The following is a 25,946-nucleotide window of genomic DNA, read 5'->3' as shown; positions in this document are numbered from 1 at the left end:
ATTGTGTTGAATTTATGAAGCCAGTATGCCAATCTCCAACAGGGGGACATCCTAAGTAATTTTCAAGAGTGTTTTCTGACCAAGTGCTTCATACCCTGACTTTAGAACCTGATCCTTGTAAGGGATGGGGAAGGACAGGAAAGATACTAGACGCAAACAAAAATGAAAAAATTTCTCAGCCTCCTTCTGAAATTGTAATAAGCAATCAGCTTGTTTGATTTCAAGTCTCCACATTCTCAATCTAAGCACATATGTATAAGCAAAATGAAAAATGCCTTATGGCATATTTTATCTAAAACAGACACTCTACCAGATGTTTACGAATCTGCATACTGACGGATTTAAGATCTAGTCTAATATGGTGTATATAAATGTGTAGTCACATCGTATAATGACTTCTTCCCCACATTTGCCATTTTTTCTTTCCCTATTCAGTAGTATATATGTTTGAAATACTCCAAAACCTAAAAAGATCTAAACTATAGATCAATATAGATTCTGAAAGCATAGGTAATACATGTACCAGTACTAAAAACTGTTTTTAGGGATGCCTGGGTGGCTCAGCAGCTGAGTGTCTGCCTCTGGCTCAGGACATGATCCCGGAGTTCTGGGATCAAGTCCCACACCGGGCTCCCTGCAGCGAGCTTGCTTCTCCCTCTACCTATGTCTCTGCCTATTTCTCTCATTAATAAATAAATAAAATCTTTAAAAAACAAAACATATTTTAAATTTTATTATATGAGAATTTAGTATTATATAATTATAATTTTGGCCAAGATGTGTCATTCCATCATGTTTTTAACTGAGTTTGCAGCATATTCAAGTATGTGTTCATTTCTGATAACCACTATCGCATTCTAATTATTCTTCCTTAGGCATGAGACCTAAAATCCCAGCAGGGAAATACTTCCTCAAAAATATTTAATTCTCTTCTTAACTTCAAAGAAATAGTATATGTTTATTTAAAAAAGCAAAAAACGTAGGGGACTTCTACTATTTACATGTGGTGATGTTCTCTCTTTTTAAGAGCATGTTTAATTTGAATGTGTCCAGAAACATGCTCAAGAATAAAGTCTTTATTGGATAGCTATGTTATTTTTTTATTGGGATGCCATGAATTTCCAGAAAATTATGAACACCTATGGTCTAACAAACACAGAAATACATTCACAAACAGATTAGAAAATAAACTGTTTTTGGATTAGCAATAAATTTAGATTATCTAAACCTGTCTTCTACTCTCTTCTAATTTATATTTTTAAAAATACCACAAGTTCCCTATATGGCAAATATATCTAGTCATAAGAATTTTGCTCAAATTTGCCTTAAAAATTCTGGTACGATAATTTAAAATGGAATCAGTAACATTGATACGGATATCTCCTTTAAAAAGGGTAACTAGGGACACCTGGGTGGCTCAGAGGTTGAGCGGCTGCCTTTGGCCTAGGGCGTGAACCTGGAGACCCAGGATCGAGTCCCACATCGGGCTCCCTGCATGGAGCCTGCCTCTCCCTCTGGCTGTGTCTCTGCCTCTCTCTCTCTGTCCTTCATGAATGAATAAAAAAAATATTTTAAAAATAAACAAACAAACAAACAAATAAATAAAAACTGTAACAAGGGGCACCTGGGTGGCTCACCACCTTTGGCTCAGGTGGTGATCCCGGGATCCTGGGATCGAGTCCCACCAGCTCTGTGCAGGGAACCTGCTTCTCCCTCTATGGCTCTCTCTCTCTCTCTCTCTCTCTGTCTCTCTCTCTCTGTGTATCTCATGAATAAACAAAATCTTTTAAAAATAAATAAAAACATACATACATACAATAACTGTCAGAAATTCAGGAATTAGTTCTAATTAGGAGGTTAATGAGAAGTCAGACTCATTATAGCTATATTCTGAAATGACTGACTCCAACACAATGAGAAATGAAAAAGGAGAGTTGGAGAATTTTGAGTATGCTGAGAAACATTTGAGAATCCTACGATATCTAAAGTGCAGCACATAGCTCCATCTGGAAATGGCAAAAAAAAAAAAAAAAACAAGGACAACTTCCACAATGACAATGGTTTTTAACCAGAAGGTACATGGAAAGCATCTGTTGAAGTTTTAAAAAATATGTACATGCTTGGGGTCCCCAATTCTAAAGATTTTACTTCAGTAGGGCACTTTTACTTTTGTAGAAGCTCCAAAGTGATTCTGATACACACTTCTAGTTGAGAAGCCTCCACACTAAGAGACTCTTCAGCTTGAATGTTAATTTCTCTAACCTCATATTACTTTGCTTGGTGTATGATGAATATGTATACCTCCTTTCTACAATACTCTCTGTACCTTTCACTGAGGATTGATTCAGTGCAGAATTAAGTACTTAACTTCTGAAGAAATATATAGGAAATAGCAACTCTGAGTTGAGTGGGCTGGGTACCAGTTTACAAAAGACTTATGATGGGAAGAACCCAATAACAAAAATGGAGGCCGGGATCCCTGGGTGGTGCAGCGGTTTAGCGCCTGCCTTTGGCCCAGGGCGTGATCCTGGAGACCCAGGATCGAATCCCACATCAGGCTCCCGGTGCACGGAGCCTGCTTCTTCCTCTGCCTGTGTCTCTCTCTGCCTGTCTCTCTCACTGTGTGCCTATCATAAAAAAAAAAAAAAAAAAAAAAAAAAAAATGGAGGCCAAAAGAAGATACCGGAATGGCCAACAGGTACATGAAAAGATGTTCAATGTCATCGGGGAAATGCAAATCAAAACCACAATAAGGTATACCTCATACCTGTTAGAATAACTATTATTAAAAAGAAATAACAAGTGTTAGTGAGGATGTAGAGAAAAATAAACACTTGTGCACTATTAGTGGGAATGTAAACTGGTGCAGCCGCTATGAAAAATAGTTTCCTTAAAAAACTAAAAACAGGGACACCTGGGTGTAGCTCAGCAGTTGAGTATCTGCCTTTGGCTCAGGGTGTGATCCTGGTCTGGGGATCGAGTCCCATATCAGGCTCCCTTTGAGGAGCCTGCTTCTCCCTCTGTCTGTGTCTCTGTGTCTCTCTCTATGTCCCTCATGAATAAATAAAATCTTAAAAACCATATAATCCAGCAATTCCACTTGTGGATATTTACCCAAAGAAAACAAAAATACTAATGTGAAAAGATATATGTACCCATTGTTCACTGTAGCGTTATTTACAATAGCCAAGAGATGAAAACAACCTAAATGTCCACCAATGGATGAATGGAAAAAAAAAAAATGTGGCATGTGTATATGTACATAAAATGGAATACTTTTCATTCATTAAAAAAGGAATGAAATCTTGCCATTTGCAACTACACAGAGGGACCTTGAGGGCATTATGCAAAGTGAAATAAGTCAGAAAAAGATTAATACTATATGATTTCACTTACATGTATAATTTTTTTTTGAGAGCATAAGCATGCATGTGGGGGTGGGGTGGGGGTAAGTGGATTGGGCAAAGGGAGAGGGAGAAAGTGACTCTTAAAGCAGGCTCCACACCCAGTGTAGAGCCCAATGCAGGGATTGATCTCATGACCTTGAGATCATGACCTGAGCCAAAAGCAGGAGTCAGACACCTAACTGCCTGAGCCATCCAGGCACCCCTTTATGTGGAACTTAAACAAAACAAAAAAACACCCAAGCTTATGGATATAGAGAATAGACCAGTGGTTGCCTGAGAAGTGGGTAAAATGGAATAAGGTCGAAAGGTACTAATTTCCAGTTATAAAATAAATAAGCCAGGCACCTGGGTGACTCAGTGGTTGAGCGTCTGCCTTTGGCTCAGGTAATGATCACGAGGTTCTGGGATCTAATCCTGCATTAGGGTCCCTACAGGGAGCCTGCTTCTCCCTCTGCCTATGTCTCTACCTCTGTGTCTCTCATAAAATCTTTTAAATTAATGAATAAAATGAATAAGCCATGGGGACATAATTAATGTATGTCATGGTGACCACAGTTAATTAAAACTGTATGGTATATTTGAAAGTAGCTAGGAGAGTAAATCTTGAACATTCTTATCACAAAAAAAAGATTTTAACTATATGTAGTTACAGATATTAACTGGACTTATTGTGATCATTTTGCAAATACATACAAATACCAAATCACCATGTTGTACACCTGAAACTAGTATGTCAATTATCCCTTAATTTAAAAAAAAAAAAAAAAAAGACCAAAAAGCATTTCATGGCCAGGTCTGGCTCATCTAAACACAATATAGTATTTACTAGACCACTGGAATCCAATGGTCTCAAACTTAAAAATACTCAATTAGTGCATTTTTCAGGCACATAAATTGTATTCTCCCAATGGACATTTCAAGTTGAAAACAGACCACTACCAATATGAAAGAATTGTCTTATTTCCTGCAGCTAGTGACAAGTTCACAAAAAGAAGTATCTTAATCCTCATTCTTCTCCTCATTGTTCAGATTACCTGTAGGTGTAATTCCTTCGAAAGGCTGAATGAAGTCTGTACTCCTTTACAGAAGGGAAAACATTTTCTAAACAAAAGCAATCATGTTACATTCATTTCAATCCTTAGAAAAACAATTCAGAAGGCCTGAATATATACCAAAAAATCTAACTTTAATGGGAAACAGCTAAGTAAGAGCCATGGTTCTTCAATCTGAGATCAACCCTATACCAGAAGTCCAACAAACACTTCCAAACTAACTAATCAAACAACAGAACTCCAAACCTCAATGGCTCTGAGTGCTCTGAACCAATCTTTCCTCAAGCCTTCCTGGAAATCAGTAGGAGTTAGAATATAAACTATCAAAAACTCATTCTTTCCAAAACCTTCAGGCACTTAACTCTTTAAAGTCTCTAAAAATATCCTGTCATCTTAATTTCATAATGACCTTGCACCTCATAGCTTTTAACAGTATCAGCAATAGCTAACATTTATTGAGAAGTTACAATATGCTAGGCACTGTGCTGAGTATTTAACGTTCTTTATCTGATCTAATCCTCACAATAAAGTCAGAACTATCATTCACTTCCACATTACAGATAAGAAAAGCAGCTTGGAAAAGTTAAGTATTTTAAATATCTTTACTGCTCTCAAAGTCCCAAACCCTTAGGTATTCCTTCCAATTTGATCCTCATTATTAAAAAGGAGAAGGTGCTCCATGACAGCCAATCTCAAACTTCAGTGTATATCATGTATATCATGGTCAAAAAAAGAACTAATATTAAAATACAAATCGTTGGGATCCCTGGGTGGCGCAGCAGTTTGGTGCCTGCCTTTGGCCCAGGGTGCGATCCTGGAGACCCGGGATCGAATCCCACATCGGACTCCCGGTGCATGGAGCCTGCTTCTCCCTCTGCCTATGTCTCTGCCTCTCTCTCTCTCTCTCTCTCTGTGACTATCATAAATAAATAAAAATTAAAACATTTTTTTAAAAATACAAATCGTTGGGGATTCCTGCGTGATTCAGTGGTTGAGTGTCTGCGTTTGGCTCAGGTCTGCCTATGTCTCTGCTTCTCTTTTTGTATCGCTCATGAATAAATAAATAAAATCTTAAAAACAAAACAAACATAAATTGTTGGGCCTCAGCCCCAGAGTGTCTTTTTTTTTTTTTTTTTTTTTTTTTTTAGCCCCAGAGTTTCTGATTTGGGGGACTGGGACTGGGATGAGCTCTGATATTTGAATTTCTAACAAGTTTCCAGATGCTGCTGCTGCTGCTGATGATACAGGGACTACTGCTTTATAAAAAGGAGAAAGTAATCCCCTCTCACCTTACCTATCACTTTCTCATGTGAAAACACTTCTCTACAGAGTACTTCTAACAAGAGAGACACTTATGATTTAAAAAAACCTCTAGGGTCTGAAAGCTCAAAGACTTCTTTTTCCCCCCACTTCACAAAGGCTCCAATATCACCAATGACATTAAGGCAGTGGAAATCTAAAAAAGGAAAATTAAGAACAGAATGATTGTAAATTCTGCTCAAGAGCCTCTCACCACCCACATTTTACTTCTTTAGCCTGAAAGTGTTTCCTTTAGGTGTCCTAGGGCAAGAGAAATGCTAAAGGAAAAAGGAGATAGATTGTTTTTTGCCAGTTTTTTTTTTTTTTTTTTAATTATTTGAGAGAGGGAGAGAGAGCACAAGCAGAGGGGAGTGGCAGAGAGAGTAAGGTCCCCACCAAGCAGCCAGACATGGGGCTTGATCCCAGGACCCCAAGGACCTAAGCCAGAGGCAGAAGCTTAATTTACTGAGCCACCCAGGCATCCCTAGACTGTTTTGTAATGCTGAAAAATCTAGGACAGGTTCTTCTAAACAGAATTTTCCCCTATAAACAGAAAAATCTCAAAATGCTATAAATTCCTTCTGTCTGTCTCTTTTGTCACACTATCCTCCATCTCAAAAGAGCTGTTCGCTATTCCTCTTACCCAAGACTCACCCAAAGTCTATCCTTTCTCAGGTAGCTTAAACACTGATTATATCAATGTCTTCTAGGATGAATGACTTCAGGCATAGGATTTGTTAAAAATGTCTCTTCAGCCTGCCAGGGAAGCTTCTTACTTGGGTGGGTGCTGTCAACCATGACTAAGTTGTACCAAGAGAAATATATTTTAAAATATTAATATGGCTTGGCACCTTCCTGATGCTAATCCTTCCAGGCCCATCCCAATGGCACAACTGGGAAATTAACCGAAGAGAAAAAGCAATCTTTCCTCTGCTCTCTACTTTCAGATGCTCCTCCTCTACAGCTTTGCCATGCACAGACTCATTCTATACATATACACAGAGATAAAACATGCGCACACACACAAATAACTCTCGGCAGGAACCAAAAATCAAAGCCTAACCCCATGGTTTTGAAGTGAGCAAGTCCAATTTCCTTCTTTGTAGCCCTTGACACATGCTGGCTGGGAGCCCTCTGGATTTTTTTTTCTGCCTTGTTCCTGCACCAGAAGGCTCTGCACTGCAGGTCAGGGGATGATAAGGAAATGAACAGTGTAATTTCCAAGGCCTCTGAACACGGCCCTGTCAGCAGCTCTGGAGGCGGGTTACTCAAGCATGGCTTGAAGAGTGAAAACCACAGAGAGGAGGGCTTAGACAGCCAGCAGTGGCAGGATCTCAGCTGTGTATGTTACTGCCACCTCCAGCCTGAAAGCCCAAGTCCTGCTGCCTCACTGGATGAGCTCTGCTGGTAAAAGCTCTTATACCCAAATGGCAAAAATACAAGTTCGCACTGGGGAAGGAAGATTAAGAACTGGGACTTAGATTTTCCATGCACTCTTATGTAGAAACAAAAAGCATTTAGTGCTCTTCCAGCATACAAGGGATTGCAGAGGCTGGCAAACCCACAAAAACATCTATCCAACATACGCAATCCCACATTTGGGGATATGGCCAGAAAGGAAACTCAATTTATATGAAATGTGAAATTCAACAGGCTACTTCAAGATCTTTTAAAGCCAATTTTCAGTCTCTCCCCTTTTCTAAACCCCACTATAAATATCAGGAGCTTTAGAACCCGTCACCAGCATGAAAATTTCCCAACCCAGGTTTGGAACTTCTGAGCACAGCTCTCAAAATCTTAGCCAACATGTTTATCTATTAATACTGGGCTTCCTGTATAGGTGGAATGTTGTATTTCAGCCCATTATTGCCTAGGGCAGACTGAGACATATTTTAACTTAAACATGTTTTTCTCTCTAATATTTATTGAATGCTTCCTACTGGATGCCAAGCACTGTTCAAAGTGTTTTATATGCATTAACTAATTTAATCTCATAACAACACTACATAGGAACTATTGTTTTCCTCATTTCGCAGATGAAAAAAACTGAAGTAGAGCAGTTAAGTAACTTGCTCAAGATTACCCAGTTAATAAGTGGCAAAGCTGGGATATAAACCAGCTATTCTTGCTCCAGAGTTTACACTCTTAACCTCTAAGTTATAGATAAAAGTTGATGTGAAATTTAAGTTTATAAAGAAGGCTAGCATTTCATGTCAGAAGTGGTTCCCAATTCTCACCTTAAAAAGAAAAGTCACAATGGTTCTCAAATGTTAAAGTATATAGAAATTATCTGGAGAGACTTTTTTTTTAAAAGATTTTATTTATTCATGTGAGACACAGAGAGAGGCAGAGGCTTAGGCAGAGGGAGAAGCAGGTTCCCCCTGATGTGGGTGGGACTCGATCCCAGGACCCCAGGATCACGACGTGAGCCAAAGGCAGATGCTCAACCACTGAGCCACCCAGGTGCTCCTCTGGAGAGACTTCTGGAAGATTTCTGGGCCCCTATTCCTAAAACTTATTTAGCAAAACTGGGGTAGGGTCCAAGAATCTGCATTTTGACACTCAGCTGATGTGATATACATGGCTTTATGGGCCACACTTTTAGGGATTCTACTAGAGTAGATGGTAAACTATAAGGTCCAAAGAGCAAGAATCTTCTCTGTTTTATTTACTAATGCATACCCAGCACCAAGTACAATACCTGGAATCAAAAATGCACTTGATTGTCAACTATATCTCAATTAAATTTTTTAAAAATAAAAATAAAATGCATTCAATGTACTGAATGAATGGTATTCAACAGTATATATGTCATGTTTTTACAAAACAGTTAATATCCACAATACATTTAAGGTCTACCTATTAGTGGCATGTCCAAGAAGCACTAGTTTTATCTTACCTGCAGTTGCAAAGAAAGAGGGAACTGGCAATGCCCCAATGAAAATTTGAATGCAATATTCCAGAAAAAAATCAGAAAACACACACACAGAAAACCAAGTTTAAAGTAGCAGTTAAAAAGTAACTTTTTCCCTCTTTAGCTATATAATAGGATAGATTTAACACCAGCTATAAATAGTTCTTTACAAACATCATCATCATACCAAAAAACCCTAAACTCAAGGATCTTTGTTTATTGATTATCTACAATGTTAAAATCAGTATGAAAAACAATGAAAACAATTTCTAGCCTATCTGGGAATTTACATGCAACGTTTCTAAGGTAGCTTTTAGGGTTGAAAAACAGAATCTCTCATTACAGTTGAAGACATTTTAATAATCCCAGAGTAACAATATGCCACAAGAAGTTGGTCACCAAAAACCTGGTTTCTAAGCATGGCTTTGCCACTGACTACCTGTAAAAGCCTAGGCAAGTCACATGACCTCCCTAGTCTTAGTTTCTTCCAAAAAACGAGGAGATCGGATAAGGTAATTTTTCAATGCCCCCCCCCCCCCCACCGCCAGCCCCCCGCTTGAATTGCAACACCCAGGTGGAAAACAGAGCTACCTAAGAAGAAATAAATTAAGCTCAGGCTCTGTTGCATCTCTGTCCCACATAAATATCAACTTCGTTTTTAATTTTTTCCATGAAGGAAAATGCTTGAGGACATTTGGCTTCAGGAAGCATGGCTGACTGCTATGCAATCAATAGCTAAGAAAGAACAGCTCGTGAAGGAGGAAGGCTTTAAGAGAGAAAGCCTTGGATCAGAAAGAAAAAGAGACCTGACCTTGGTTGGGCAATGAGGGATTGTAACATGAGAAAACTGAGCTGGAAGGCATAAACTAGGACAGAAAAACAAAACCAAGGGCAAAGGAAGATGCTCTTATAACACAGGATACGATGGCAACCATGATCAGAAGGGGAAAGAGCAAAGAACACACTTAATGGGTTTTGTTTTGTTTTATCCTGAACTAAGGGGGGATGTGGTAATATATGTAGCAGTCTGAGAGTAGCAGAAGCTGAGACCCAAAACAGGAGGAAAGCAGAGTGCAGACTGTTCCTACCTTGCAAGATCAAAAACAGCAGCTAAAGAGGCCAGGGAGCTTCTGGTTGCAAACCTCTAGATCCTTTAGCCACTAGAGCCTACTGCTTACTTTATATGATTTGAAAAAATAAGGAGTCCCACCTTAAATTCCTGGTTTAAGCCCACTCTGACAAGGGTCTGTAATGCAGGACAGACTCCACACAGATATATCACTGCCTTCTGTGGTTTGTAAATTCTTTTTTCCTTACCTGTTAGAGTGGCAACACAAGCACTAAGCTCTAAGCTTAGAACATTCAGGCGGGCACCCTTCTTCCTCCCTCCCTACCCTTTCCATCCCTAACTTAATCTACCAATCAAAACAAAAGCAAGGGAACAGGCAGGAACCCTTAAGCTCCTTCTTGTTTATTCCTCAACATTCCCTCCCCCATCTCTTCGGCTGGCAGGAAGTATGAACAGGAGTGTTCAATAACAATTCAGGGCAGCAGCAGTTGCTAAGAGCCATTTCTGGTCTCTCCTAAATCTCTGGGAAATAGCACAGTGGGCCCTTCCAGAGAAAGGTGTAATGGAGCCTAAGTGAGATCCCATGAAGGGTAATCCACATCCTTGGCTGAGAGGAAATGCCCTCAGCCACAGCCTGAAATACCCACCTAGATGAGAAAGAAGGTCCTGAGGTAGATGATTTGAATACTCTTATCTCCCTCATTAGCTAGTGTAGACATGTGACAATTCTATCCTACACCACAAACTATTTGTCTTGCTTCCTGTTTCCAAGGTGTTGGGTGGTGGGGTCGGGGTGGGACATGGTTAGGAGGAGATTCCAGCCAAGACACTTCCCAAATTTTATGAGTTTTCTTTCTTCATGAGAGCTCCTCGCTCAGAGTATGTAATTCCCAGATTATATCAAAACATCTGTTTTGCTGTTTTAGTTTTGTTGGTTGTCCCCACATAGAAAGAACATTCCAAACCAATTAGGCATAGGCAAGCCCGTATCTCAGAGAGAAAATCTTAAAGAAGTTTTCAAAGACTTAGCTTATAAGCTCTAGTAGTAATCATCACTGAGCCCCTATTATACCCTAAACCCCAGAGTCCTTGTTTCCCAAAAGCTGATCTGCTATAAGATTCCTAGCCTTCTTTTCCCTTAAGTCTTCCCCTCCTCCCATTCTAGAAACACTCTTCCTGCACAGTGTTTTCATCTCCTAGCAACTTCCAAACATTTAAATAATTATTTCAATGATCAAAGGCTTTATGGAAAGGCACCCCCAGAACCAGACTGTTCAAAAGGTTTGAGGGAACAGGGAAAGGAACTGAGAAACCAGGTTTTGGCTTACAGTAATATTAAACTGCAGAGCAACTTTCTGCTTCTTAAAAAAAGGACTTCCTAGCAATTTTATCTTTCTTCCAAAAACTGAAGCACAGTCTCTCTCTCTTTTTCCTCTCTCATTCCATTGCCCCACTCTCAGTCTCCTTGAGAGACAAGGCGAACATAGCACAGCTACATTATGAAGGGGCAAACCTCCTTGGCAGCAAGGTGTTTTCTTAGCTGAATACATTGCATCTTTCAGCCTAATTAAATTCTGAAGAGCGGCCACCCAATCAGTCCCTGGACCTCTAAAAGAAAAAAAGTTCCATTTGCTACTGTATTGGAGACTATAATGGACATTTAGATTTAAATCCAATGTAAAGCTCAGCATCATTAATCCTGTCACCTACAGATGACTACTGACTGGGCCTGCAAGATTGCAACATGAGTCAAGAATTCTAAACAGAAAGGAAAAGAAGTCTACTCTCAGAAATGGCCATTTTTTAGCACAGGAAGAACAATGATTATGAACATGAATATATGGCATGAGTTTACTGCAGCCAGATGTAGGGAACAGTCTAATGGGCCTGGAACAGAAGCAACAACTCCTGGTACTCCTAGGCCTCTTTAAAAACAGTATTATCCATCTGCACCCCAGAGAAAATGGTAAATCACAGCCAGCACAGGACAATCCATGCCAGTAGCCAGCTGGAACTTGATGCTGCTGAGGTGGACTATAGCATCTGTCACCTAAACACAGGCAGCTTCTCTCTGGCAGCTGCCTCTGGTGAAAGGGAATGAACCATTGTGTTATTAGTGGAAGAAAATTCACAGCCCTGTTACTAGGGAAGCCCAGATGTTGCTAAGAGCTACAGATGTGCCGGAGGCAAAGACCAAAATACCTACAGCAAAGAAAGTACAAGCTACCACTGGAATCCAGGCCCAGAAAGGGCACCACCACACAAACATACACATCCAGCCTCTATTTATTAACACTTACATATGGAAATAGGTATTCCCTGTTGCAGCTGATGTAATTACAGAGAAACCAATTTATACTGCATCTGCTGGGATCAGCTGAAAGCACAGGGTGAGCAAAAAACACAGGAGCGGAAAAATCAAGAGCCAATGAAGGGCTCAACACCAGACCAGCCACTTTGCAGGAAATTGTAAGCTGCTTAAGTTTAAGGCAGCCTGAGCTGACCCTAGACTCACACCTACTCTGCTCCAGCCCTACAAGCTCTATTTCCTGAGACGTGAACTAAGATCATCTTCCCAGAGGAGGAGAGCCCCTCCTGGGGCTGCAAGCACCTGTCCTTCCAACTCAAGCAGAAGGTAAGGTATCATTACACTATTTGGCAGCTATTAAACCACCAGGACACTTTGATTATCAATAGTTGAGGGAGATACTTGGCCAAGAACTATACCTTTAGTGGCCAAAGAATCTCTTTCAAGGCCAAACATGCATGGCCACAACACTAACTCATAAGGCCTGATTAAGTACTTCTTAGTACAGCCAGTACCTCTTGCTCCCCTATTTACCTGCCCCTTTGCTCTTTGGTAGCCACCAATAGAACACTTGGTAGATATCATACCATGAAACTTATTTAACCTTTTCTGTTCCAGAAACCCAGCGGCACTATTTATCCCATTAAGAACCGCACTCAACTGAAAGCCTATTACCAATTTATTGTTTATCAATGACTCTGAGGATGAAAGTAGTTAAGCTGGAGACCACATAAAGGCTGATGCCAGTCTCCAGCAACAAGTGTTTGAGGGTGGGACAAGGACAAGGTGGCAGGTTCTCGACTTAGAGAAAATTCATTCTACCAAGTAGCTGCCCCCAACAATAGATATTCTCCAAAATGTCCAGGCCTGCTGTTAATGAATCTGTAGAGAATCCCCTAATTTGGAACAAAATCGCATTATCATTACCAGCTGCTCTGACCTTGTAATTGGTCATTACCCACAAACTAATGAGCCTCCCACAGAGTGTACAAAGCATTTGGTGGTTAGTCCAGGGCAGTTCTGACTGGCAGTAGGCAGCCAGATCTGGCCACCTCTTACCTTTTCAGACTTGACTTTCTTTAGCGGGCGACACTCATTCTCCCCTTCCTCTGGCTCCGGTTTAGCTCCCAAAGGATTGAGCGCTGCCCCAGGCTCAATAGCTATACTCCCAAGTGGCTCCACAGCTCCTGTATCCACCCCTGCACTTCCATCATACTGACCACCCCGTCCTCCCAAGGGAACTGGCTGGAGGACCCCAGGATCCTTTTCTGAACAAGTCCCCACTCCTTCGCTTCTCTCCTTCTTGCTCTTAGATGAGCTGTTCTCCTTCTCCTTTTTGGAGCCGGCTACACTGCGGGATGCCTTAGCCGCCTTCTCTGAGCCCTTGGGAGCAATAGCAGCAACCAGGCTTCCTGCATTGGCACCATCTCCTGAGCGTCCCTGCACCTCTTTCTTGCTAGCTGCCCCCTCACTTGGAGTGAACAGGGAAGTCCCTGGAGTGGGTTTGCTAGTGTCTTTGCCACTCTTATTCCTTTTGGATTTTGATTTGCCTTCCTTCCCTTGAGGACCTGGCACTGGGGTCACAAACTTGATGTTGTCTGGTAGTGTGGCCACAGCATTGGGAGCCGGTATCCCCACCTCCTTTGAGCCTGACATTTCCAGTTTCTGCTGGTCCTTTTCCAGATCGGCGTCCAGGTCAATGATGAGATTCCCTACTCCAATGTCCCATTCATCCCCACTGTCGTATGTCTCAACCGGGTTTGCATCCACTCCTTTCCCTCCGGAGGCTCCACTGCTCAAGGACATCTTAGAGTCAACGTCCCACCTCAAGATTCAAGGCTCTTCCTTGCCCCCAGCTTTCCTATTTTCAGCTTCAGCTATGTTCTCAGACCTGCCACATTGGTCAGTACATGCCCAGTGGACAACATCATTGCTGGAAAAAGAAAATTTAAAGAGCTGTTAAAGGAAACAATACAGGCAAGGAGACAGCCTGAAATAAACTCCCACACAAAACAGACTGTTCCTAGGGGGCTACCACATCACAATGGACAAGACAAACAGGTTCAATTGTATTTCTAACCAAGTCACATTGGACCAGGGGAAAAGTTAATTCCCGCTCCATCTCCCCAGGGGAGAGTACAGTATTTCCAAATGCCCGGAGATTCTGTGTAGTCTTAACTAGGAATCCTCTAGAGTTAGTTTCCCATTCCCAAGAGACTTATTTCTACTGCCACTGCCAGCTGGCAATCCTCTCTCAATCAATACAGGCCCTGGCACATAACAGATTCAAGCTCTAGCACAACTTTACTCATACCCCCTCTCTCCTTGCTTCTTCTTGAATGATCAGAGACTCAGAACATGGACTTGCAAAGGCTGTAAAAGTCCTCTATTAACAGGGCTTGTCCCTACTAAAAATAATATGGATTCCTTGCCATTCTACTCTTTTGAGGGGAAAAGTCTTATTATGGATAAAAGTGAAAGAGAAAAACAAGAAGTAGAGAAAATATAACATTAGGATAGAAGACAAATATTGCAACTAATGAAGGCAATCCTCAGAGAGGACTCAATCCAATCAGCTTAATTTCAGTTAAATAAGCCTTATTCAACTCCAGGTTTCAAATTATGTCCAAATAGCATAACTCAGTGTGGCCTTTCCCACATTCCACTAAAATATCTATGAAGACACACACATATACACACAAAAAAATTTACCCTGACTGAAGACTACTAAAATCCCTAACAGCAGAATGTGAAATAACTCTCCACATTTTTATATAAGATTGGTGGCATGGTATTGATAAATTCCAAGGCATCATCACATGAAACAGAGATTGGCTAAGAAAGGGGGTGGGGGACGACACTCTCCAGTCTCCTGGTTCATGAGACTTTGGGAGTGTACCATCTAGAAAACCTGGCACCCAATATATACCATCCAGGTATTATGTTATGACACAGTGAAAGAGTTCTTTTCTTGCTCATTCCCTTGTCCACTATCTTTCTATATCTATTTAGGAAAGAACGCTCATAAGATAACAAAGAGCCAACCAGTAGTGGCACAATGAATCCTACAAAGTGATTTCTAGTAGTATATGTTACAGATAGGACAGAGACAAGACAAACTGTACTTTTTCATCTAATACCTCAAGACAGTATCAAAGAACCAGGGTGCAGTTACAAGAGAAGACAACATCCCAAGAGAGCAGAGCTGTACCAACTAAATACTAGCAACTGGGATTTAAGAGAAAAAGGTGTGCACATTAACCTGCCACTTAACTGTAGATCTGAGAAGAAAATACATCCTTTACACAAGTAGAGAGCTTAGTACCAACAGGAACAACTATTGCTGGCATCAAGTCTATAGAGATCTTACTTCTTAAAAGGAAGAGCAAAATGGGGGGGGGGGGGGAAACGTGGGGTGGGCATGATGTAGGAACTATGAAAAAATGCCCACAAAGTAAAGGAAACATTATCCCTGAAGTCAGAGAAATGATACCTCTGAAAATGTCTAGAATGTTAAAGAAATTTTGTTAAAATATTTGGAATTCTTAATACCACCTAAGAAGATATGGCCTCCAATAAATACTAGTATAGCAAATCTTTGCTCATTCATTCCAAAAAAATTTGTATTTATTACCTACTGTGTGCTAGTATCTAAATTAGGTGCTGGGAATAGAGCAGTGAATAAGTGAATAAGGGAGTGGAATATGGTATGAAAATAATTCTATTATGAGACAAGTGAGCGTTTCTAGAAAAGGAAATTCTAACTGAATCTACACTATAGTGGAGTATTAAAGCATAGTTCTTTCCAACATCAAAATTTATTACCTTGCATGCAATCTTTGCAACTGTGGCTAGGCTCAGAACATAATACATTCACACTCACTCTTCACTTAAGGCTTACCCACTTTCCTCCAGAGCTGCACTATCATCAGTATGTAATTTAACCATTAAAACAACCCTATGGGGGATCCCTCGGTGGCTCAGTGGTTTAGCACCTGCCTTTGGCCCAGGGAGTGATCCTGGAGTCCCAGGATCGAGTCCCACATCAGTCTCCCTGCATGGAGCCTGCTTCTATCTCTATGTCTCTGCCTCTCTCTCTCTCTCTCTCTCTCTCTGTCTCTCATGAATAAATAAATAAAATCTTTAAATAAAACAACCCTACGTTTAACCTTGGAAAAACAAAACTTTCAAAAGACTTTCCTCTATAAAAAAACAAACAAACAAATACAACCTTTCTCTAGAAAACAGGACTGTGATAGAAGAGAGACTCTGGGGGAAAGAATATAAAGTACATAAAAATGATAGTACTCAGAGAGCTTATGACAGTTCTCACTTTACTATATTGGCTGACCATCATATGGAGCAGGATAAATGAAGTGTACCAGTAAGGAGGAGATAGCATTAAGAAGGAAACAGGCGGAAATGAAAAGATATGAACTTAGAAGGATATGAAAATATGTCATTTTTTAAAGAGGAAGGAGGAAACAAAAAATGAACTACCTATGAAAATTAATATAGAAATCAAAAAAGCACAGAACTGAAACTGTGGGAAATAATTCAGTAAACTACATGAAAACTTGAGATATTTTCTTAGAACGTGTAGAGAAAGAACAGCAAAGAGAAAATGAGGGAAATTGAGAGAGATACATCATTTAATAGCACTGAAAACTAAGAGACTAGAACAAATGGGAGGAAAGCAACCCATTAAGATATAATAAATGAATAATATCTTGGGCTGAAAAAAATCCTGCGTGCAGATTGAGAATGTTTACTATTTTTTCAGCAAAATCAATTTAAAAAGCCAAATTTGCACACATTCTGGCAAAATTCTCCAATTATAAAGGACAAAAATTGGGCCAACCTCAGACTGCTCTGCAATATTAAATGTTAAAAAAGAATGAAAAATCTACAGAATTTTGAAGAAAAAAGGTTGTTAGTCAAGTCTTACACAGAGTTGTCTGTCAGGTATAAAAGTAACAGGGGCACCTGGGTGGCTTGGTCAGTTGAACATACGACTCTTGGTTTGGGCTCAAGTCATGATCTCAGGGTTGTGGGATGGAGCCCATGTCAGGCTCCACACTCAGTATGGAGTCTGCTTGTCCCCCTCCCTCTGCTCTCCCCACTACCCTGCTCACGTACACCCTCTCGCTCTCTCTCAAATAAATAAAATCTTCTAAAAAAATTATTCCTGAAAAAGATCTGAGGTAAAACCAATGCCTATAATAATGTAAAACCCAAAGTTCAGCCTAAACACTAGTAAGAAAAGACACTTCCTCAAATTCCTCTTCTCCCAATTCTGTATGTCTTGGCAAATTGTTTTTTTTTTTTCTTGTAAAATAAGAAACATTGCCCTTACTTTATTTTTTGTTTGTTTGTTTATGTGATTCTTCTCAAAGGGGAGCTGGAGATGAAAACTTGAATATCTGGTGGTCTGTGCTCATTTCCAGGTTCTACATCTATTCATTAAATAGAAGGATGTCTAGAAGAGTATACTGAAAGATCAAAAACCCCTGTCTTACAAATTAGTATTCCTTAGTCTGGAAAGGAGAATACTGAAGGGAGACAGGTTGGTGAGCTTCAAATATCTGATGGTTGAAATGTTGAAGAGAGAAACTTATCCTGTGATGCTGAGGAAGAAATTCAAAAACCTGAGATTTCCAACAATGGCCCACAATGTTTAATGAAGCCATATCTTTATCACTGAAAGTACTGAGCAGAAAAAGTATAATCATCTGTCAAGCAAATTACATAAAGAATTTCTCTATGTGTGGTATGGGGTAGTCTGGGTATGCCTAGAGCCTTTTTCAAATCTACAATTCTATTAATTCTATTAACAAAAAGTGCTTTCCTTCCTAGAAAACTACCCAGAATTTCTGGATCAAGATGCAAACCAAAAAACATATCTTGAGGACTGATCTTTAGTATTCCCAATGTTCTTTAGAGAGTCAACTGTCCTATTTTTGAGGTATTAACAGCTTTCACAAGTACTACTTTTAACCAGGTGACTTTTCAGAAATTCAGTTTTCTAAACCCAGCAGGCTTCACAGTAACTTTGGTGGTACATTTCCAAAGATACACTGTAAAATTGCCAAGGATTCCTTAATCAGCCTGGCTGCAGCAGCCAAACCACTTCCCATCTGCTCCCTACAGCATCCCTGGCTTTAGACTGCTAATAATCAATTCTCTGACAGGTCATTGCAGAGATGTTTAACCCCAGGAGGTAGGGCAACTAGCATGCTTGCTGGAAATGAAAAGCACTGACCTCTTGCTTCCATAGCAAAGAAAATGCAGAATCAGGAGAACCAATACCCTGCAAAGACCACTAGGCATTTTCAACTTTCAAGAGCTTCTGTAAATATTTTCCTCTCTCTTCTCTTCTTCTAATTGTACTGCACATTCTTATTTAGGACCACAATTCACCCAATTCTGGAATTACTTGTCAGTACCATTTATTTTTTGTTCCTGCACCTGATCACCAACAACTCCTCTCTGTGTGAATATAGTTAAGGGAGCAAGACAGGCCATGATAATCATTCCCCATATCCTATACCTGTAACAACAAAAGTTTAAATCCCAGTTTCCTCTCTGGAACCCAATTCCATCGCTCAGACTCCCAGCCCAAACACTGATTTGTAATCACATATTTGGGGTCATTAATTACTTTTTTTTAAGCACACGCCATAGATCACACCACTTTCCCACTTTAGGAATGAACAAGGACTTCAAGATGGCTAAGAATGAGAGTCTTCCTGTGAGGTCTCTTCCCCTGCCCAGAAGACAAAAGTGGCAACTGACCGTACTGATATTCAAACATAATAAGGATAGTACTTCTCCCTAGAGGACTATAAACAGAGAATATCTCTTTAACTGCCAACTACCCATAGATAATCTGGTCTCAGTAGCAAGTACTCCAATGCTGTTCTGCTGTCAACTCATTTGTCTACCCCTCTTCTTATGGGTTTTGGATCAATCTTCTTATAGGCTTTGCCCTGAGTGAGTGACAGCTATATGTGAGTGTGTATAATCTGCTTGTGACCATAGAGATCATACACATTTAAATGTGAGAGTCAGCTGTCTGGCTAGGTAGTTCCCTCTATTTAAAAAAAATTTTTTTTTAATTTATTCATGATAGAGAGAGAGAGAAAGGCAGAGACACAGGCAGAGGGAGAAGCAGGCTCCAACCGGGAGCCTGACGCAGAACTCGATCCTGGGACTCCAGGATTGCACCCTAGGCCAAAGGCAGGCACTAAACCGCTGAGCCACCCAGGGATCCCTGGTAGTTACCTCTAAATGCTGTATGGCCAAAGAAGAAAAAAAATGCCATAATATTTTTAGGAAGATAGTGTGGTGTAGAAAAAAGAACACTGAACTTAGAATCACGATATGATTACTGGGGCACCTGACAGGCTCAGTCAGAAGAACATGCAACTCTTGATCTTGGGGTCACAAGTTCCAGCCCCATGTTGGTTACAGAGATTACTAAGGAAAAAAAAAAACTTAAAAAGAGTGATTTCTGAGGGTGTCTGGCTGGCTGAGTCAATAAAGCATATGACTTTTTTTTTTTTTTTAAGATTTATTCATTTGAGAGAGCAAGTATGGGGGCAGGGGAGAATCTTAAGCAGATTCCACACTGAGTGCAGAACCCAACTTGGGGCCCAATCTAGCAACCCTGAGATCATGAGGCGAACTGAAACCAAGAGTCTGATGCTTAACTAACTGCACCACCAAGCGCCTCATTTTTTAAAAAGATTTATTTACTGGGGCACTTGAGTGGTTTAGTTGGTTCAAAGAGGGACTCTTGATTTTGGCTCAGGTCATGTGATCTCATGGGTTGTGAGACTGAGCCCCACGTCAGTTCCCTGCTAGGAGGGGAGTCTGCTTGAGATTCTCCCTCTGTCCCTCTCCCCCTCACATGTGTGCTCTCTCTCTCTCTAAATAAATCTTTTGAGAGAGACAGAACATGGTGGAGCGGAGGAGAGGGAAAGAGAGAATCTCAAGCAAACTCCCTGCTGAGTACGGCCAGATGTCGGGCTTAATTCATGACCCTGAGATGATGACCTCAGGAAAATCAGGAGTCAGAAGCTTAACTGACTGAGCTACCCAGGTGGCATCCTAGAACATGTGACTTTTGATCTCAGGGTCATGAGTTTGGTCCCCATGTTAAGAGTAGAGTTTACTTTAAAAAAAAAAAAAAAAAAAAAAAGAGAGAAAGAAGAGAGGACTTCTGGACTCAAATTTCCACTGACCCTAGCCAAGTTGCTTCATTAAATATTCTCATTTATAAAATGGAGGGAGCACCCATCATGGTTCTTTTTATTTTTTTCTTTTTAATTTTTATTTATTTATGATAGTCACACACACAGAGAGAGAGGCAGAGACACAGGCAGAGGGAGAAGCAGGCTCCATGCACCGGGAGCCCGACGTGGGACTTGATCCTGGGTCTCCAGGATTGCGCCCTGGGCCAAAGGCAGGCGCTAAACCGCTGTGCCACCCAGGGATCCCACCCATCATGGTTCTAAGCATATTATGAGCATACAAATGTGAGAAATATAAGACAACTCAAAAATATAAAATGACCCAAATATTCTGGTACTGTTCTAGTATCTGAACTTAAAGAGGGTTGTTTCACAATTAGATCTTATATAGAGTATCAAGGTATTTTAAAAAATGAAGGAAAAATGTTTAAAATTTTTTTCACAAATTAAATTACAGGTAGTACTGATATCAATCTAAGTTCTATGAAAGAAAGAAAAATGGCAATCCTTTTTTCTTCCATGAACTCAGAAGTCTGAGTTTTCTTTTTAGGATACTCTGTACCTTCAGGTATGGCTCAAAATCCTACACTACAGTGACAGACTCCAACTTCCTTCAAAAGTCCCTCAGGGCCAAGGTACTCTCTAAAAGCTCATGGTTTTAACATCTGGACTCTATTTTATCACTTGTTCCAATCCACTAGGTTGTTGACCCCACTGACAGGACTTCAAATCTAAACTGTGGGAGATTCATGGGTTTGATGTCCTAGGGAAAGGTCAACAAATCAATGGGATACAGCAAAGCTGCTACAAAAAAACAAATTATATCATCTTCCTTAAATTCCAGATGCTACCCTGAAATCAGTGTGTGCTTAGCCAACCTCTGGTGAAGCTAGTACAACATGTAAACCATCCTCAGTGACTCTAAGCTTACCCAGCTGGAAGAACAGGCATCTCCCTCTCCACCTGCCACACTTCATAGGAGCTCACTAATCAACTGAATTTCCACCTAGGGCTCTAACGAGAAACAATCAACTTTCCTTTGGGTCTCTCCCTTAATTTATTACATTAATTACTGTAACAAAGGAACTGTGTCATCTCCTCAAGTACCACAGCTCTCAGCTTATATCTCCAATGGGGGATCAGATAAAGAACAGACTAACAGTGCCAATTTAAGAAGACGGATCCAATTCAACTGGGTTCATCTGACCATGTGTCACCTAAGGACAGATGAGTAAAAAGTATAGTGTCTCTCAGTCCCTGAGTGTTTTTATGCTGCATCTCATGAATAGTTTTATGGTCCTCACAGGCTGCTATTCTCAGACAAAGATTATAAGGCTTGACCTGTTTCATTTCACAGAAGCAACTGACACTTCCACCAGGATATGACTATTCAACAGGGCTCAGGCTTAGAGCCTTGGTGGTTGGTGATACTGCTGTGCCAGCATACATCTCACAATAGGTAAACAGCATACTGAATATGTAAATAATTCAGTCCCAAACCTATAGAGATTTAGTGGAACTAGTCCACAGAGAAAACCCTTACCAAGACCTATGTGTAAGTAGGCCAAGAAGCAGAAGGCAAAGTCATCTAAATAATAAAGCTCCACCATCCCCCTAATAATTGGAGGACTACATAGCCCTTTATAATTTATTTCTAATCCTGAGAAGTAAGCTTTCTGTGCTAATGAGGAAATTCTCAGGAAAAAAAAAAAAAAAAAGAATAGTAGAGATGGCTAGGTATCAGATCTAAGAAACTGGCCCTCTACATACAACTGTCATGTGAAAGCTTTTCTCTATATCAATCATCTCATCTGTAAAACAGGTGATAATGTGGGACAAGTTCACGGGCATAAGGGAAAGAAAATAATCCAAGAATTTTTCAGGAAATATAAGGAATTACCTTCATTTTTTTATAGACCTCACCTCCCTTCCTAAATCTCACACAAAAGCTACTATGCTATCCTGACTCTAAAGAGCAAAGAAAACCTTTCTGTCAAAAGGTACTATCTACAGGGTTAGGCATAAAAAAATGGTGACATCCATATGCACACCCATAAAGCTATCTACTTCTCTAGTCCTATCTCCTGGTCATGCTGTGTCCTCTGCACATAATCTGACCTTACTGCTTCATGGCGTTTACCTGAAAGGCATTCCCTAGGTACATCCTACCTCCCAATATATGTGATGACTCTATTAATATTTGTTTCATTTATTGGACTGCAAGCACCCTGAGAGGATGGGGCTGTCTCTTTTGCCCACCATTGTATCCTAATAACAGCGTTTGGTTCACAGTCAGCCCTCAATAAATATTTTGGTCAATAAATGAGGGAAGGAGGAATGTGGCGCCATTGGTTGGGCATCCCACTCTTTTGTTATTAGCTTCAGTCAATTTCAAGGTCATGAGATCAAGCCCTGCATCTGTCTCTGTGCGCAGTCTGCTGTAAATTCTCCCTCTCCTTCTGCCCCTACCACTCTTCTAAAATAAATAAGTCTTTTAAAAATAAATGAATGGATGGATGAATGAATGAGGGAAGTGAACGCTGCTTTCTCCTCAACAAGTAGAATCATAATGGTGTCCAGGATGCCATTTCTCTTCTCCATTCTTACTTCAAATTCACTTGTCTCTAGTTATAAGCTATCTCAATTACCTGACAGTCTTCAAACTTACTAGAACAGAATATGGATTCCTCTTTAGGATCAAGGATGTAGGTTCATCAAGAGTCTAGGAGAAAGGTTGAGAAACAAAACAGTCTCCACATATCTTAAAATACCTATGTGCTCCTGAGTATTCTCTAAACCTTCAAATGTTTTCTTCCATACACAAGATGCTTCCCAAAATAGGGCTAGCATACATATCAGGCATTCTGGACATAACCAACTTCTGAGAGCCCTCATGTATATACTTAAATGTGTGATAAATTCTATCAGACTTAAACCACTCCGTTTTCACATTTTAAACACTTACAAATCAAAGATGACAAAAGTCAGAAAAGTGTCACGGCTGTGGGAGTGGTACTTAATGATGGGAAAGAAGCATGAAGGAATCTTGTGGGGCTGGAAATGTTCTAGATCTTGAACTGGATGGTGGTTATATAATTATACAAATATGTAAAAATTGAGTTGTACACTTAAGATTAGTGTACTTAATGTACTTTATAACATGCACATCATACTTAAAAAAAAAAAAGTAAAATCATAAATACCTATGAACAAGAGAGCTGCATTACTGGATCATGTTCCTGGTCCTAAAGCAGCATTTTATGCAGTCATGGTAAAAGGGAATCATGATATCAATCTTTGCAGGCTCAGATATTTAGGGAGAATGGTAAGAAGGAACAGAAAGTAAAAAAGGAAGAAGCTAACTAAGCATTATCCTATGTATGACTATGCTGTGAGGAGATTTATAAAACTGTTGAAGAATCTGAAAAAATTAGGGATATAATAACAAACCAATACACACAAAATAATTAATGATACTAAATCGTGGGAACTTTCCAGAACGCTCGGTGAGACACAGAGGAGCGGCGGCTGCCCGAGCTGCACCCAGCAACGCGCTCCTTCCTGCTCCCCCACACCAGCTTCGGCCCTCTCACCGGCTGTAGAAAATGGTGAAAGAAACCACTTACTATGATGTTTTGGGGGTCAAACCCAATGCCACCCAGGAGGAATTGAAAAAGGCTTACAGAAAACTGGCCTTGAAGTACCACCCTGATAAGAATCCAAATGAAGGAGAGAAGTTTAAACAGATTTCTCAAGCTTATGAAGTGCTCTCTGATGCAAAGAAAAGGGAATTATATGACAAAGGAGGAGAACAGGCAATTAAAGAAGGTGGAGCTGGTGGTGGTTTTGGCTCCCCCATGGACATATTTGATATGTTTTTTGGAGGAGGCGGCAGGATGCAGAGAGAATGGAGAGGTAAAAATGTTGTACATCAGCTCTCAGTAACCTTAGAAGATTTATATAATGGCGCAACAAGAAAACTAGCTCTGCAAAAGAATGTGATTTGCGATAAATGTGAAGGCCGAGGTGGTAAGAAAGGAGCAGTCGAATGTTGTCCCAATTGCCGAGGTACTGGAATGCAAGTAAGAATTCATAAGATAGGACCTGGAATGGTTCAGCAAATTCAATCTGTGTGCATGGAGTGCCAGGGCCATGGAGAACGGATCAGTCCTAAAGATAGATGTAAAAGCTGCAATGGAAGGAAGATAGTTCGAGAGAAGATTCTAGAAGTGCATATTGACAAAGGCATGAAAGATGGCCAGAAGATAACATTCCATGGTGAAGGAGACCAAGAACCAGGACTGGAACCAGGAGATATTATCATTGTTTTAGATCAGAAGGACCATGCTGTTTTTACTCGAGGAGAAGATCTTTTCATGTGTATGGATATACAGCTGGTTGAAGCCCTGTGTGGCTTTCAAAAGCCAATATCTACTCTTGACAACTGAACCATCATCATCACCTCTCATCCAGGTCAGATTGTCAAGCATGGGGATATCAAGTGTGTGCTAAAGGAAGGCATGCCAATTTATCGTAGACCATAAGAGAAGGGTCGCCTAATCATCGAATTTAAGGTAAACTTCCCCGAGAATGGCTTTCTCTCTCCTGATAAACTTTCTTTGCTGGAAAAACTCCTACCTGAGAGGAAGGAAGTAGAAGAGACTGATGAAATGGACCAGGTAGAACTGGTGGACTTTGATCTCAATCAGGAAAGATGGCGCCATTACAATGGGGAAGCATATGAGGATGATGAACATCATCCTAGGGGTGGTGTTCAGTGTCAGACCTCTTAATGGGGCCAGTGAATAACACTGCTGCTGGCATTTTATATGCAGTAGTGGATGAGTGAAGGACTATAATCATAGCTCACTAACTTGCTTTTGTTTTTAATATTCAACTTTAGTAGTGTTTTAAAAGTTAAATGAAGAATAAACTCAAATATAAAAAAAATGATACTAAATCATGGAAAAAACAAATAATTGTCCAAGAAAACATATCAGCAGTACACAAAATGGCTGAACAGTAAACAATATATACTTATCACAATAACAAATATTTATTTAACCAAAAATAGGACACAACTATACTAAGAGGATTTGGTTAGGAGAGGACAGGTGGAAAACATTATTTTGTTACAGGAGTAAATCTAAGAAAAAGACTAAAAAGTGTAAAGCTGTTGCCTAGTGGGAGTAAGATTTTGTGGTGGGAATGTAAAAAAGTGGATTACCAATTTTCATTAAAAGCCATAGTACCAAAAAAAAAAAAAAAAAAGCCATAGTACTACTTTTCAATATAAAGTTCATGGAAAAACAAGAACAAACAAGTCCACGTATTGATAAATAAAACACATTTTGAAATAATTCTATAAAAAGGATATATTCCCCCAAACAGCCCTGGATTCCCTTAATAAGTTAAAATATATCAATTCAAAAATTTATCAAAAATCTCATGGGAGATTGGAAGGACCGCAGAAGCAAGGCAGTAGGTATGGCTATAAAAGGGCAATATGAGGGACCTTTATGGTGATAAAACGGATTTATATCTTGACTATGGTGGTAATAAAACTGCAGAGAAATATATACACTCATAAATGGGTACAAGTAAAACTGAAGAAACGTGAACAAGATCGGTAGACTGTAACA

At 40.1% G+C, this 25,946-nt stretch overlaps 1 protein-coding gene and 1 pseudogene across 4 annotated transcripts in view; one reads left to right on the top strand and one right to left on the bottom strand.

Annotated features, from left to right (window-relative positions):
• Positions 1-25,946, bottom strand: part of ZNF609 (zinc finger protein 609) — a 208,939-nt gene that overhangs the window by 164,571 nt on the left and 18,422 nt on the right. For 2 of the 4 annotated variants that reach the window (XM_077881405.1, XM_077881404.1), the window contains exon 2: positions 13,109-13,982. The exons of 1 other annotated variant lie outside the window; for it this stretch is intronic. In XM_077881405.1, the coding sequence (XP_077737531.1) occupies positions 13,109-13,855 (747 nt within the window). In that variant the 5' untranslated portion in view covers positions 13,856-13,982. The remainder of the gene's footprint in view (positions 1-13,108; positions 13,983-25,946) is intronic. One more of the 4 variants, XM_077881406.1, reaches the window with a different exon arrangement.
• LOC144303357 (dnaJ homolog subfamily A member 1 pseudogene) lies at positions 23,865-25,112 on the top strand (annotated as a pseudogene).

Source organism: Canis aureus, chromosome 32 (assembly GCF_053574225.1).
Source record: "Canis aureus isolate CA01 chromosome 32, VMU_Caureus_v.1.0, whole genome shotgun sequence".
Classification (NCBI taxonomy): domain Eukaryota; kingdom Metazoa; phylum Chordata; class Mammalia; order Carnivora; family Canidae; genus Canis; species Canis aureus.
Note: the sequence above shows the minus strand (reverse complement) of the source record. Positions and strands in the feature narration are given on the sequence as shown.